General features: G+C 51.2%; 4 protein-coding genes across 4 annotated transcripts; 3 read left to right on the forward strand and 1 right to left on the reverse strand.

The window, feature by feature from the left end:
• Positions 1-815: 815 nt before the first annotated feature.
• On the forward strand, positions 816-2,567 carry BO87DRAFT_372669 (alcohol dehydrogenase family protein). The gene is made up of 6 exons (XM_025622347.1): positions 816-1,150; positions 1,209-1,355; positions 1,461-1,557; positions 1,632-2,096; positions 2,154-2,275; positions 2,351-2,567. Exons 1-6 carry the CDS (start codon positions 1,014-1,016, stop codon positions 2,451-2,453), a joined length of 1,071 nt encoding a protein of 356 aa, XP_025484016.1. The 5' UTR covers positions 816-1,013; the 3' UTR covers positions 2,454-2,567.
• Positions 2,568-3,514: 947 nt separating this feature from the next.
• On the forward strand, positions 3,515-4,663 carry BO87DRAFT_393138 (KH domain-containing protein; the record flags this gene model as incomplete). The annotated part of the gene is made up of 2 exons (XM_025625042.1): positions 3,515-3,902; positions 3,969-4,663. 2 exons carry the CDS (start codon positions 3,515-3,517, stop codon positions 4,661-4,663), a joined length of 1,083 nt encoding a protein of 360 aa, XP_025484017.1.
• A 240-nt stretch (positions 4,664-4,903) lies between these two features.
• On the forward strand, positions 4,904-5,465 carry BO87DRAFT_128510 (uncharacterized protein). Its single transcript, XM_025618029.1, has one exon. The coding sequence runs from the start codon at positions 5,091-5,093 to the stop codon at positions 5,373-5,375; it is 285 nt and encodes a 94-aa protein (XP_025484018.1). The 5' UTR covers positions 4,904-5,090; the 3' UTR covers positions 5,376-5,465.
• Positions 5,466-6,581: 1,116 nt separating this feature from the next.
• BO87DRAFT_349761 (putative LPXTG-motif cell wall anchor domain protein) lies at positions 6,582-10,020 on the reverse strand. Its single transcript, XM_025621042.1, has 2 exons — positions 8,888-10,020; positions 6,582-8,807 (listed from the first exon to the last, which is right to left on the reverse strand). The coding sequence occupies exons 1-2, from the start codon at positions 9,692-9,694 to the stop codon at positions 6,936-6,938; spliced, it is 2,679 nt and encodes an 892-aa protein (XP_025484019.1). The 5' UTR covers positions 9,695-10,020; the 3' UTR covers positions 6,582-6,935.
• Positions 10,021-14,174: the final 4,154 nt, after the last annotated feature.

Consider the following 14,174-nt stretch of genomic DNA (forward strand, 5'->3'; position numbering starts at 1 on the left):
ATGCATAGCAGAAGCCCAGCTTTCCAGAACACCCCTTGAATGAATCTTTGCTCATGCTGATCCTTCTTGCCGATAGCTTTATAAATGATACTTACTGCGACCTGAACCGTTAATGCCCATGTCCCCAACTCTGGTCGCGAAGTGGGGACATTCTCGGCGAGAAATCCGAGCATCGCTTGGAGCACACCGTACAAGAACAGTGCCTATTACTGATGTTATAGACGAATCAAATAGATGTTAGACTGATAAATTTGCATGGCAAACCATGCAGAGGTTGAATGACGGACATAGGAACCGAAAAATCGGTCCAACTGTAGACTAGATACGATATGTAACCATATTATCTCCTCAACATCCCCCCGGAATCCTACTACAAGGACCTCCTGAATCTATGTGATAAGAAATCCCACTAGGCACTAATGATCCAAAATCCCTCACCTCAAGTCAAGTAAGGACCCGGGTGGAATCCGAACACTGCTACTATCACTATATCATGAGTACTTAAATCCGCGGGGACCCCGGCCGTCAAAGAACTACTACTAAGTACCTGTCTCACCCCCCACTAATCATCTTCTTTTGCTCTACTACTACCTTATACTACTAGATTACCTATCTACTTACTACATGAATATACAATGATCACGATTTCATCCTATATATACTACCCCTCTACTCCAACACCCTCTATCCCCATCATGCCAGCAGCCCAGTTCGCCGCCATCCGCGGTCGCTCACAACTCCGAAGGCGAAGGGAATGGACCCACCAACGCCTCCCTCCGACCTTTCATTTTCCTCTCTCATGGGACTGAGGGGCGGGAAAATAAGTGTAATAATCTGGCGGGGTGTGTCCGTTTATCGGATGCGTGAATTCTGAGAATTTTCTTCTTATTTTATTCTTTTCTTCTCTCTTTCTTTGAAAGAGACTTAAGCTGTGAACAAGATACATACGACCCAATTCTTCTTGATTTTCAAAAATTGGATCCCTCAGAAAGACGCCGAGAAGGTAATAAATCATGTCTGCGGAAAACACTATGCGCGCGGTGGTCTTCCGCGGCCCTTATAAGGTCGCTGTTGAGGAGCGCCCCGTGCCTCGGATTCAGGATGCGGGGGATATTTTGGTTAAGGTGACTTATACGGCGCTTTGTGGGAGGTTGGTCCCTTTTGTCTTCTTCTTGGAGGGGAGAGGCTGATTGATTGGTACTTTGTAGTGACCTTCATGTGTACCGTGGCATAGAGCCCTCGGGGACGGGCTATGTGATGGGCCATGAAGTTACTGGTGTGGTAGTCGAGACGGGCGATGCTGTGCAGTCTGTCCAGAAGGGGGATAAGGTCGTGAGTGCTTTTACGACGTCTTGGTAGGGTGATCTAATTTGTCTTTGTCTTTCCCCCTCTGCAGGAGGGACTTGGTTTGATGATCGCTGCAGGCGTTTATACTAATGCATGCATGCTGCCTCTTATAGCGGGAAGTGTTACTACTGCAAACAAGGATACTCGTCCCGTTGCGAACAGAACATGCTTCTGGGTTGCGACCATCTGGATGGTGCTCAGGCCGAATATGTAAGTCTATCTTATCTCAACGTACGCCATGATGCCCGGAGCATGTGTCTAACGGTGATGGAACCTGCGCTCAGATTAGAATCCCCAATGCGGATGGATCGGTGGTCAAAGCCCCTGAGGGCGTCGACGAGAAGTACCTCGTCCTCATGGCGGATATCTTCCCGACTGGCTACTTCGCCGCGCGGAATGCATTCAAGACCTCTACTAAGGAGCAAATCGCAGAGCAGACGGTTGTCCTCATCGGCTGCGGGCCAGTCGGACTCTGTGCGTTGATCAATGCGCTGGAGTACAAGCCTAAGCATTTACTGGCGGTCGACTCCGTCCCTGCGCGTCTGGAACTTGCCAGGGAGCTGGGAGCTGAGCCCTGGAACTTCCTGACTGACCGGGAAGGCCTCGACAAGCGCGTCCTGGAGTTGACGGAGGGACGTGGTGCTGATGCTGTCATTGAGGTGGTGGGATTGAGTCCGGCGCTGAAGACTGGTTATGATCTGCTGCGGCCGTTCGGCACCATTAGCAGTGTTGGTGTGCACAATGGAGAGGTGAGTGATGTTTCGAGTCCTTTGTGAAGTCTGCATATTGATTGGAGATATTGTCAGATCCCGTGGAATGGATGTGAGGCCTATGGAAAGAACCTCACGGTCCAGATGGGCCGGTGCCCTGTGCGGTCCGTTTCGGAAGAGGCGTTGGAAGTTCTGAAGAAGAACCAGCATCGTCTTGGGTATGTCACTCTTTCTAAATATTGATTTTGTGGATTTTTTGGTGTTTGCAAATGCTGACGAATGCGTGGTAATAGCTTCATGGCCGACAAGATCATGCCCCTGTCGCAGGCGGTTGAGGCGTATGAGATTTTCAACGCCATGAAGGTGCAAAAGGTGATTTTCGAGGCGGACAAATAGAATAAGAATGGCATCTCGCTGGACCAATGAAGATAAGGAGCGCTTGAATTCTTTACATGACATGCAGTCTGGTCAAAAATGTCCATTTATTATTATGTGGTGGTAGTAATCAAGGATACCAGGCGAGCGTCAGCCACAGCAGTACAGCACCAGCATCCCAACCAACGCGACGAGAAGACCAATTGGGGAATTTTCCTGGAGTAGAAGTAAAATAGATAGATCACACACAGCGTGAATGATGAATCTGGATTCGCGCGAGCCAGCAGTGTGGCGGACATGAAAAGACAGCAGGCATAGCCCTTGTTGATTGATTCCCGCACGAGTGAACCGAAAAACGAAACTAAGCCCGAAGGTGTCGCATCAGCGCCGACTGACTGACTGAGTGAGTGACTGCTTTCTTTCGCTCCTCTTCCTCTTCCTCTTCTCTTCTTCTTCCTCCTCTCTTTTCCTTCTTCCACCTTTTCCTTCTTTGCTCGCTTCCCACCACTTCCTCTCCGCTTCCCATCTCTCCCTCCTCCCTCCCTCCTCATTTCCCTCTGCTTCTTTCTCCCTCTTCTTCCTCTCCATTCTTCCATCCTCCTTTCCTCCTCTTCTTCCTCCCTCCACCTCTTCCTCCTCTTTCTCCTTCCCTTCTTCCTTCCGACGCCCCTTCGTCTCCCCTCCCCATCTCCCAAATCCCTCCACCTTTTCCCCCGCCCGCCGAAAACCCCTCTGAATCCCATCCTCTTCGCCCCCCTCTCCGGCCACCCAATCGACTTCCTGCTTCCCGTCCCGGATTTCGCAGATTAATCTTCATCTCTTCGGATTTTCATCGTCTTTCTGCTTCACTTTACGACTTTAGGTAAGAGCCTCATGTTCTCCACTCCAATCCTGCGCGCCACCTCATTTGCCTCTTTCCTTGTGTTATCCCTTTACCGTGACATCTCGCGAAAATCATCACTCCCCTCCCGTGTGCCAACACTAATTCGTGGGAAAAGTTCCGTCAACGAAAAACCTTACCTTTTCTATCCCCAGATTTTTTCTATCGCCCAAACCTCACCATTCCTCTTTCTACCGACATAATGGACCCTACCGAGTTGCACGATACCACCATGGTTGACGAGACCTCCCCGAACAACGTCGACATGATTGACGATGTCGACATTGAGACGACGCCCAAGACCGAGGAGGAGTACGCTCAGTCCATGCTGACTCTTCGCGCCATCGTTTCGTCCAAGGAAGCCGGCATCATCATCGGCAAGTCTGGCAAGAACGTTGCTGACCTGCGTGACGAAACCGGCGTCAAGGCTGGTGTGAGCAAGGTTGTTCCTGGTGTTCACGACCGCGTCTTGACCGTCACTGGTCCTCTGAACGGCACTGCCAGAGCCTATGCTTTGGTTGCCAAGGGTTTGCTCGAGGGCGCCCCTCAGATGGGCATGGGTGGCATTGTGTCCAACAATGGAACTCACCGTAAGTCATCCAAGTTTTTCTACTAAACAACTGCTTGCTAGTTACATGAAACTGACTCTTGTGTAGCCGTTCGGCTTTTGATCTCTCACAACCAGATGGGTACCATCATCGGACGCCAAGGTCTCAAGATCAAGCACATCCAGGATGCGTCGGGCGTGCGCATGGTCGCGCAGAAGGAAATGCTCCCCCAGTCGACCGAGCGTATCGTCGAAGTGCAGGGCACCCCCGAGGGTATCGAGAAGGCCGTCTGGGAGATCGGAAAGTGCCTGATTGACGACTGGCAGCGCGGTACCGGTACTATCCTGTACAACCCCGCCGTCCGTGCGTCTGTTGGAACTACCCCTAGCACCAGCACCATGAACCAGAGCGTCGGCAATGGCTACAACAGCCGTCCTTACAACCGCACCGGTAACGGTGCCGACTTCAGCGACCAGTCCGGTGGCTACGGCAGGCGATCCAACCCCGACACCAGCAACCGTGGTTACCCGCTTGTCACCGAAGATGGCGAGGAAATCCAAACACAGAACATCAGCATCCCCGCTGACATGGTTGGCTGCATCATTGGCAGAGGTGGTAGCAAGATCACCGAGATCCGCAGGAGCTCTGGAGCCCGGATCTCCATCGCCAAGGCTCCCCATGACGAGACGGGCGAACGCATGTTCACCATCATGGGTAGCGCTCAGGCGAACGAGAAGGCTCTTTACCTTCTGTACGAGAACCTCGAGGCTGAGAAGACCCGCCGCAGCCAGCTTCAGGAGTAAACGACCAGCACAGCTTCGCCCTCTCTTCACCCGCTCGACCCTCGATGAACATTCTTCCCGAAAAATTCTAGTCGCGCGATAACCACTGCCCCCTCTTGTGCTACTCCTTTTTGATTCTTGATGCTGTCGTTTTCTCATACTATCATATTCTCTGTTACTCTATAATTTCTCTCGTATGTGGAGCTTCTTGGGCTTTGCAAGAAGCCAGAGCCTGCTGAGGCGGACCATGCATGCCTGTTAGATACCAGTACTATCTCCTTGAATGAACCGCACTCGGAACCAACGACATCATGTCCTCCCACTGATGTTCCTGACTTCTCCCTTCTTGCCCGCCCGTTTCGTTCCGTATCCTACCTAGTCTTGCCTTTCCATCACCGTTGATTGAAAAGTTGCTCTCTTCCTTATTATCCGAAACCTCAAACCTACAATGAAACTGGGATCCGCCCCCCTCATACAACTCGCAATCTTTTCCACACCGTCCCCCTACTCGCACTGCCTTTGTTCCGTTCCACTGATCCTCTCTTCTTTTCTTGTCGAGCAACTATCCTCACTTACCTGTCACATGAAACATCTAAACCCAGGAGGGGCTACCCAGCTGTGTTTTTCCCTTATTATCTGCAAGGGTCCCTTTCAAATTTCATCTCCGGGCTTCTCAGGCATGTACAATCAGGGACCAGGACTATCGATACTACAAAATGAAATGAAAACCTAGTGTGATGGAACATGACCATTCTTTATTCCTGTATGCCACTGAGCAGTAGACGTAGATTTATCACTCTTACCTATCAGTGCTATCAACGAAAATCCCCTCTTCACTCTCCCAATAACTAAGAACAGACACATAACGTCATCCCACAGAATAAGCAAGATCAGTCACCTGACCACCACACCCCCCCGACGATCATCTGATATCCCAGTTACGTTGCAGAAACTTGAAGAAGAAAATGAGACCACATGATCATCTGACCTGACCTCAGACGAACCGAACCAAAAATGACCGAGCCCGTCCGTCGATCATCAGTTGACTGGCTGACTGATTGAAACTAACTAGTAACTTACAGTACGTAGTAAGTAGTTTTTAGTACCTAACTAACCTACCTAGGTAGTAACTAGTTAATAGTCGATCGATCGATCTACAGGAAATTGTCCGGCATGGGTTGTGTGCCATAATTAGTATCAGTTTGGATGGATGGATGGATGGATTGATAGATATGCATAGTACTACAGAGCATGGATATTTATTCTTTACTAAGTACTTAGTGGTAATGGTAGTAGTAGTAGTAATTCGGATTGGTTCAATCGAAAACACGAAACACTTACTACTATGTACCAACTATGTAGTGATAATACGAACTGTATAGAAGGGGTTCTCTGAATATACTACTAATCAGCTACCTGGGTTATCTACGGTTTACTTGTGGCAGGCTACGCAGTATTGGGGAAGCAAGAGATGCCAAAATGAGGTCGTATTCATCATGTATTGACAGGAACAGAAGGAAAGTAAAATAAGAAACAAGAAAAATCGTAGGAATAACATACTCCTTCTGTGAGATCAAAAAGAAGGAAAAATGAACAGATAGCAATGAGAGACAATGAAAGGATGTGTACGTATGTATAGGAAAGAAGACAAGACAAATAATACCACCGAAGCACCAGGTCCAACAACACTCCGTTCATCATTCGGGAGAAATAGGAAAAGATATTAACGCGTGTCATCACCGCAAAGCCGAATATTTGTACATGAATAGATAAAATGGTAGGAAAGATGAACGAGTATCAATGACAGTGAGAAAAGAATAGGGTGATGACAAGACAAACAGATCGTGAATCCCGTTACTTATTGAGCTTGTGCCGTGTCGTAGTCATACCCTCTTTTGGGGTTGACTTGGGCAGCAAACAAGAATTTGTATGGATATGTAAAAAAAAAAAAAAAAAAAAAAAATAGAAACACAATGGTCCGTGAGGGTCGCTTGAACGGAATGATAAGCTCGTACAATGCATTGAGTTCAAGAATGCATGCATGTGTTTTGGTTTGTTTTTGCAAGGGTCAGTCAGTCAAACAGGTCTTGAATCGGAAGTCCTCGTTAAAGATGCAGGCGGAAAGCGCTTCGTACACCTCGACACAATGTGTGCCTGGCAGGCCGCGGAATACAATGAAAACAAAGTAACGCCGGCTGAACTGAAAATAATACCAAGATTGAGTCGCTGCGTTATAAGGTAGGTGGAGGGCGTAAACGACGTGGAGTTTTTTGGAGATAACGGACGCAAACATTTAGTCAACGCGCTGATCGAGACCATTGACGGCCTCATCAGAAACGGCCATCGGCCGCTGCCGAAGACCAAATCGTCGCGCTCCAAGGCTATTCGCGCGCAGGCGGTTCTGCGCAATCGGTGTGTAGCTAGCAGCCAGCTTTTGCGATGGGGCGATGATTCTTGTCTGCGAAGGCTCCTGGCGAGGGGTAGTGGACATGGCGTCCTCGATTGGCATCTCACCACCGAGAGCGGCAGAGCCAATACCAGGAGACAGTCCATATCGACGTGAACCCGCCTGAATGTTGGAGCGGGATGTTGCGGGGACATAGCCGGGCGTTAATATGCTCCGACGGAGCGGGATCGCTGACTGCGAAAGTGTCGGGGTACGAGGTTGAGGGAGCTGCGACGGTTGGGATGGGGTTGAATATCTGACATTTCGCTCAGGACTGGAGTCGGCTATCGATTGCGACGCCGTGTATCCATGCGAAATCCGTTGCCGGGGCGAGACACGATATGTTGCTGCTGGGTTGGTGATGTCTGTCGTGCTTCTTTGAATTGATCGAGGCTGTGGACTCTGATCCGGCGCATTATCGTCATCGGTGTGCACCCTCTTCGTCCGCAACGAAGTTGAGAGTCGGCTCAATCGTCTCACAGGCGCCGAAGATCCAGGCGACTGTGTCAGTTTGGCATCTGGACCCTGATCAGTGCCCTTGTTGTTGTTTTGGTTGTCTGAAGCCGCGTTGTTCGCCATGCTAGCCCGACGTGCTTCTAAACGGCTGGTGACTCTGCTGTTGCTCTGCCGTCTGGAAAGGCTCTCTGGCTCCTGGATTGTGCTTCGGCGAAATGGAGGCGTAGGTGTAATAGTATCGTCGTCATCGTGGCCATTAATTTGTTGTTCATCCGCTTTTACCTCCAGGGCCGTGGACGGCTGCCGGCGAAGCTGATCATCAGATAGTGCGAGACACAGCTCAGTTAAGCTGCGGCATACACTGTCAGCCTTGCGCCTAGCTTGTCTGTCTGATGGAAGGTAGCCATTGACAATAGAAACACCGCCCGATGGGGCCTTGTTGGACGACAGTAGGGTAGACAGCGCAAGCGCATCGGTAACAGTGACTTCCAGGGCTGCGTAGACTTCGTTACCCAACACCTCCTTTGACTTGGTCAAGGCCGATTGTAAGAGAGGATGGACCGGACTCGGGGCCGCATTCTGGTCGAGATCGCCTGTTGCTATACTGGATTTGCGGCCGCGCTTCGGTGAGGATGACACCGTAGTAACCGTCGTGGTCGCAGTGCGTGGTCGGTCTCCGGATGCAGATGATATCGCCTCCTGGGATGAGGGCGGAAGCTTGCCCGTTAATTCTAGCTTCTTGATCCGCGATTTTAGATCCTCTAACTCGTCCCAGACAGTAGAAGGTGCGTTAGTCGACAAGGTTGACTCCGTCCCATCCTGACGGGACCGGTCGGGCTCGAATCGGGCGCGTTCCGTGGCCTCGGAGCTGGACGGTTGCCGACTGCTTCGGATAGTTGAAAGAGCGGAATGTCGATATGCTCGCGACTCGTGCAATGAACCCCGTCTTTCGAGATGCGATTCGGGGCTGTATGGGGAGGGTTCTGGACTGGTGCGACCCAATCGGCTTCGAGGGAGGCCAATGGTAGATCTTGAGCCAGAAGCATACGCCAAAGAGGAGGAACGGCTATGTTCATCCAGCGGATGGGCGGACGCCGAGTAAGAGTACAATGGTACAGAGGTGTGGGGGGTGGATGGAGGATCATTTTGGGAATGCAAGGGGTTGTCGTAGGTATTCAAGCGAAGTTGTTCCGGAGAAGGGGTCTGTTCGGCAACCCGAGAGGTTGGAGAACGCAGCGCACTACCGGACATTCTGAATCGCGACTGTAAGTTTGTTACAATGGCCTGGTCAGTCTACAAGATACCAATTTATTGACAGGAATCACAGGTCTGATGTTACTTACGCGCCGGAGTTCTGAGCGCCCCAGCGACTCACGACGGTCGGAGTCTGATCTTGCGATATTCAAAAATACATCCTCATTTTTGGAGCGAAAATCGTCCGCGACTGGGGTTCTGTTACCGTCTCCCTGACGATTCAGGCCGTTCATGGCGCGATTGCGCTCGTCAGCAAGCAATCTCCCTTGGGAGTATGTCACGGTGGATGATGGCATGATGCTCTTCACGTCCGAAATCGACTGCTCAGCGTAAAGGGACGACTTTCGACGCTTCGTTGCATTGGGACTCAACACACGGACGGTCGAGTTGGCGTCCAGGGGCCGCGCGGCGTCGCTATCCTTTTCTAGGGCCCGTCGCGGCGACGGTGGTTGCGAATTGAGCAGCGCCTGATCGCGAAGGTGGGACAGATGGAAGTTGGGGACGGAGCGCCGGGGGCTGTCATACAAGGAAGTGCGCTGGGGAGTAGGGGACGGGTCGGGACCCGGGGGCGTGTCGTCGCCGTTCAGCACAGAGGCGGCCGCGCTGAGGTGCGACGTCAGGGCTCGCTTGCGCAGGGGATACTGATATTCGAAGCTGAAACGGCTCTGCGGGAGGCGAGGGACGGGCGGAACGGAAGAGGAAGAGGAGGAGGAGGAGGAGGAGGAGGAGGGGAGATGCGACGCAACGGGGGTGGAAGCCGACGGCGAAGGAGAGGCAAAGGAAGCACTGGGTGTTGTTGTTGTCGGTGCTGAAGGAGAGTCGCTGGCGCCGGCGGATGGGCTTGTTAGCGCGGCTGCTTTGCCCGCGTCACGGGGATCGTCCGCTCGCAACATCATGGTGGCCACGGCGGAACTACGGAGGCTCGGGGTGAGCCCTCGAGCTCGAGTCTGGCTCCGTTGGGATTCCGGTGGAGTTCTGGGGCTTGCGTCCGGACGAGAGGCTCGCTGAGGGGACGAAGAACCGGTCAGATTTGGGTTTGTCTCTGACGTCGCTCCAGCACTGAAAGTAATGGTTCGGGCCCGATTCACGATCGAACGGCGACAAAGTGAAGCCGACGGGTCCTCGAGCGATACATGGATGGGCGGGTGCACCGCGGATTCGGTTTTTCGCCGGCGTCGAGAGTTGAAACGATGGTCTGCTGGGGATGAGGAGAAAGAGGAGGAAGAGGAGGAGTAGGAGGAGTAAGAGGGGAGGGGAGGAGGAGAGGCTGCATTGCCAGCTCCTGCTGCGTCTGGGGACATCTGCAACTGCACCACCCGGTCAGGCATCCACACGCATTGTTCGATCAATCACTTGGATGGTCGTTTCCTCCAGTCATGAACCCGGGATCCTGAGGCGATCCGAGGCAACTGACACTGGGGAAAATTAATCTCAAACGTATAGGCGAAAAAAGTAAAAAAATAAAACAAAACTACAGAGCAAGAAAAAAAAAAAGAAAGAGGAAATAATATGATCTGTTAACTGAAGTGGACCTACGGGGTGGACATCATATATTATTATTATACTAGTTACGATGTGCAAATTAAAAATATCTACCATGCGATCTTTCTCTCTTTCGCTTCTCCTATCTACGTACTACTAATTATAACTGACTCGCCTTGAGGCTCCCAAGGGCGAAGGAAAAGAGGGGAAATGCCTGGGACGCCAGGGAATAAAAGTGGACAGGAGGTCAATTCGATACTAAAACTCGAACATAAAACGGCGGACGGAACGGTTGCTGGCGGGTGGCTGGGCTATTCTGTAACTGCTAACCTGCTTGAGCTGGTTATGGACGGGATCGCAGGAGGTCAGTGGGGAGAAGGAGTAAAAGAGAGAGAGAGGGAGAAGGAGAAGAGGGTGCCGGAGACAGACGGAGGAGGCGTCAGACCGGAGAATAACATCTATCGACAACGGATCTGTGATATCACCTCCTTCAAGTCTTTCAGATCGGATTGAGGCTGGCTTTCCCTGCATTCTGAAACCCTTCCGATATCAAATCTCTAAATCGGGTTCAGACTGGGCATATTCACATTCGTCCCTCCCCCCTTCAACGGTCCAGTTTCAACCCTACGCTCTTCGCTTAGCAATGATCCTCATGGTCCGTGTGGAAGGGCTATACCTCAAATTTTCTTGTTGTCTTCCTTCTGTGAAAATTTCGCCAGCAAGACATCATACATTGTAGGGAGTGAACCATGGTTCACTCCCTACGTCCCGTGGTTGGATCACTGTCAAGCTCGCTATCCTCATGTTTTGATCGGTAAAGATGTCTTATAGTCGAGTCACGCTGGCATTCGCACACACAAACGCAAGTAAATGCGCACGAATTTAGAAATAGAAAAAGATAGAGAATGGTTCTTTCTACCCATCTATCTGAAGGTCCGCCTCCAGCCTCGGCTCGCGAGCCATTGTAGGAATGCTCTATGTCAAACCATTGGGGGAATTTTACCCACTACACCATAGATCATACCGTACATCGTTCATGACAACAGCTGTAAACAGAAGTTCCATTCAGAGACAGACTCTTGTCATCTCCCCCCGCCTCTAGCAACAGTGAAAGTGGTAATATTAATTGGATCCTAGAAACCTCTCGTGACTGCTCGTTTGCTTGCGTTCGGTACTGTACGTCCGGCTTGAATGCTAACGTCTCGGACAGCAGTCCAGGTGACCACACCCCTTAGAGATTGGGCCAAAGCAGATTTAGGAATCTGTCGAATTAATCCGGGCCGGGATTCCCCCGTATTGGCCTTAAATGAGGGCCAGCCATAGACCGCGTTCTAGCCTATGGCATCCGATCCCGAATAGCGAGCAGGACTACTTGCTACGGCCGAATCCTTTAGATCTACGATTGGTGCGGCGACCGTGCTACAGCAGTTGGTCGTGTTAGGGTCTCAACTTCAAGCGAACTAAGACGAATCATTATCTTACCTACCACGTGCGAGACGTATGAGGGAACGGCGCATTGACTTGCTGTCTCCTCGACTTTGAGTAGCTGGGACCCTTTTATCGGTTGCATCCGAACAAGTGTAAACTGGGGCACTTCGCTTGGGTATCATAACTAGAATCAAAACAGATCGACGGTCAATATAGCTCTATCAAGACATCATGGCATTAGCCGATGAGGTAGCAACGCTGCAGTGGAGCGGACTCGCCCGTGCAGGCCGGTGCCAACGGCAGGAAATGCTGTCATGTGTCATGTACAAAGTAGCGCTCAGGATCAGTGACCGACTCGGTAGTTTCCGTCCACGAGGTAGTTGTTAGGTGGTTGAGACGAAACAGCACCACAAATCTCCAACCAACCTGGTTCCGCAAGCACCTGGACAGAGCTTGTTGGTTGGGGTAGCTCCTCCAACAACATTAGGATCCAAACGTCAAATGATTCAGCGCGGAAGCTGCGAGGCTGTTCTCTCGAAACAATCTATCTGAGGGACCTGTTTCACATTAGCTTGTCTAGCTGCTCGGATTAGGGCCAGTTCTGTCATCGGCAGCAGATCGTGGTCACCAGGAGCTCCGGCTTGAAGGCGATCGATTCCACTTTATTCTGTAATTATCATGCTGCCTACAATTATGTGCGCAACCGATTAGTCAAGAATAATGACAAAAGGAGAGATAACTGACTAAATGGTGAGTTAGTTGGCGAGGGGAAATTTTCGCCCACGTACTTCATAATCAAACCCTCCCCACAGCAATCACCGACGTGATGCCGAACGGGCGGTCCAAGTTCTATGGCTCCAATCAGTAACCAGAAGAGAGAGCCCTGGCCCCATAGTCTCAGATAGACATTGCTGCCACGTGGGATTGGAACCAGAAGGGTCAAGTTTCATCAATTGTCTATAAATCTGTGACATCAGTTGCAAGGACAGTTTGTGCATATCCATGAAATATTGGCCAGTAGATAGGCAGGTCGAGCTGCGAGATTGTTGAGGGTTGACGGCCTGACAGGGTAGCACTGCACCTGCTGCTGCGGCTCGTTTCTATTTTTGAGGAGCCGTAAGCGCGGCAGTCTTCGGTCAGCCGTAGACAGTAGTGGTTGACCGATAGGATCCTGGCAATCAACGACGCAATGCAATGCACATCATTGAATAACAAGACCCCATGATTGACCTTAGGTTTGGCATTCAAGCGAACATCATTGCGTACACCCACCATGGTCGTTGGAAATTTGAGACCATAGTTAGCTGGGACCAATTCAATCACGTCAAGCGGGCGTTGATCGTCCACGGTCGCGAGTGTTTGATAGGCGGGCGGCGTGTGACGGAGGATGTCGCACACGTGACTGCGAGCCCCATCCGGAGGCGGACTAGTGGCTTAGCATTGGATTGGCGTGTTTCAAGCCGGGCTGAACCCCTCCACCGCCGTCCCCATTGGTTTGACTTAGCGCGCGCCCTCTTTTGCCTGCGTGTTTCAGCTGCAGTGGCCGATGGCGAGGCTTGCAGGTCCGGAACTGTGGTAATGATCCTATCCTTGGGTGTGTCCGAGATGGTTGATACAGGGACTGCGGTTGTCGAGCGCGCCGGTTGAAACAGTGAGATGATACATCCTGCTGAAGGAAGCACAACAAAATCATCCCGTTCAAGAAAAGAAAAAGCAGAATCCGACCTCTCTTTTCGTTGCGGCGGAGTACTAAGCACCAACCGTGCCGCGGTTTCTCCTCGTCCCACACTGCCAATAACGGACGGTCCACCGTTTCCAGGGGCTTGTCTGGGAAGGTGGATCGCTTCAGCTTAGCCCCAGTCAAGTCAGCCTTTGCGTTTCACCTTAGCCTGTGACCCTCCGCGCCGTTACCTGTTTCTCATAGGCTCGATGCCAGAGAGAGGTCCCTGCTGAATCGCCATCCGCATCTAGTAAAAAAGCGATTCTACCCCTCAAAGTTGTGTGTTCTCTTAAGTTCTGATCTCTTGCAGTCTGCTTTCTCGTCCGGTTTGTTTTGGAGGGGGTTGCCCGTGCTTTTTTCCTGCTTCTTTTCGTTGTTGTCTTCTCTCTCAAGCCGGCTTGACCACAAAGAACCCTTTGATTAAGCATCCAGCAAACGACCTTTCTGCGCGAACCGTGCACTCCCCCAGCGGGTCGGACAACCTCCCCAAATACGGTATTATTGTTGTGTGTGTGTGCAGAAGGTTGCTTGGATACGTATCCTGCCGGGTCTGTCTGATTATTACTACCCTCGTGGGTTAAACAGACAGTATTTTCTTCTGTGTGACTTCTGGAAGTCTTCTTAACCATTTCTTTTCTTCTGATCTTCTTCTACCCTGACCGATTGTCCACACTCCTTATCGCTGTACGCCCGGAGCTACCGTCGCTACGAGCTCTACAATTGTTTGCCCGGTGTACGGATTGAAA

Source organism: Aspergillus neoniger (genome assembly GCF_003184625.1).
Source record: "Aspergillus neoniger CBS 115656 unplaced genomic scaffold BO87scaffold_3, whole genome shotgun sequence".
Taxonomy (NCBI): domain Eukaryota; kingdom Fungi; phylum Ascomycota; class Eurotiomycetes; order Eurotiales; family Aspergillaceae; genus Aspergillus; species Aspergillus neoniger.

Bases quoted from the DNA above. Each gene is read 5' to 3' on its own strand.
- BO87DRAFT_128510 (XM_025618029.1), top strand. From the start codon at position 5,091: ATGAAACTGGGATCCGCCCCCCTCATACAACTCGCAATCTTTTCCACA.
- BO87DRAFT_372669 (XM_025622347.1), top strand. From the start codon at position 1,014: ATGTCTGCGGAAAACACTATGCGCGCGGTGGTCTTCCGCGGCCCTTAT. The intron at 2,097-2,153 runs GTGAGTGATGTT...AGATATTGTCAG, and splicing joins TTGGTGTGCACAATGGAGAG to ATCCCGTGGAATGGATGTGA. The intron at 2,276-2,350 runs GTATGTCACTCT...GCGTGGTAATAG, and splicing joins AAGAACCAGCATCGTCTTGG to CTTCATGGCCGACAAGATCA.
- BO87DRAFT_349761 (XM_025621042.1), bottom strand. From the start codon at position 9,694: ATGATGTTGCGAGCGGACGATCCCCGTGACGCGGGCAAAGCAGCCGCG. The intron at 8,808-8,887 runs GTAAGTAACATC...ACAAACTTACAG, and splicing joins GGCGCTCAGAACTCCGGCGC to TCGCGATTCAGAATGTCCGG.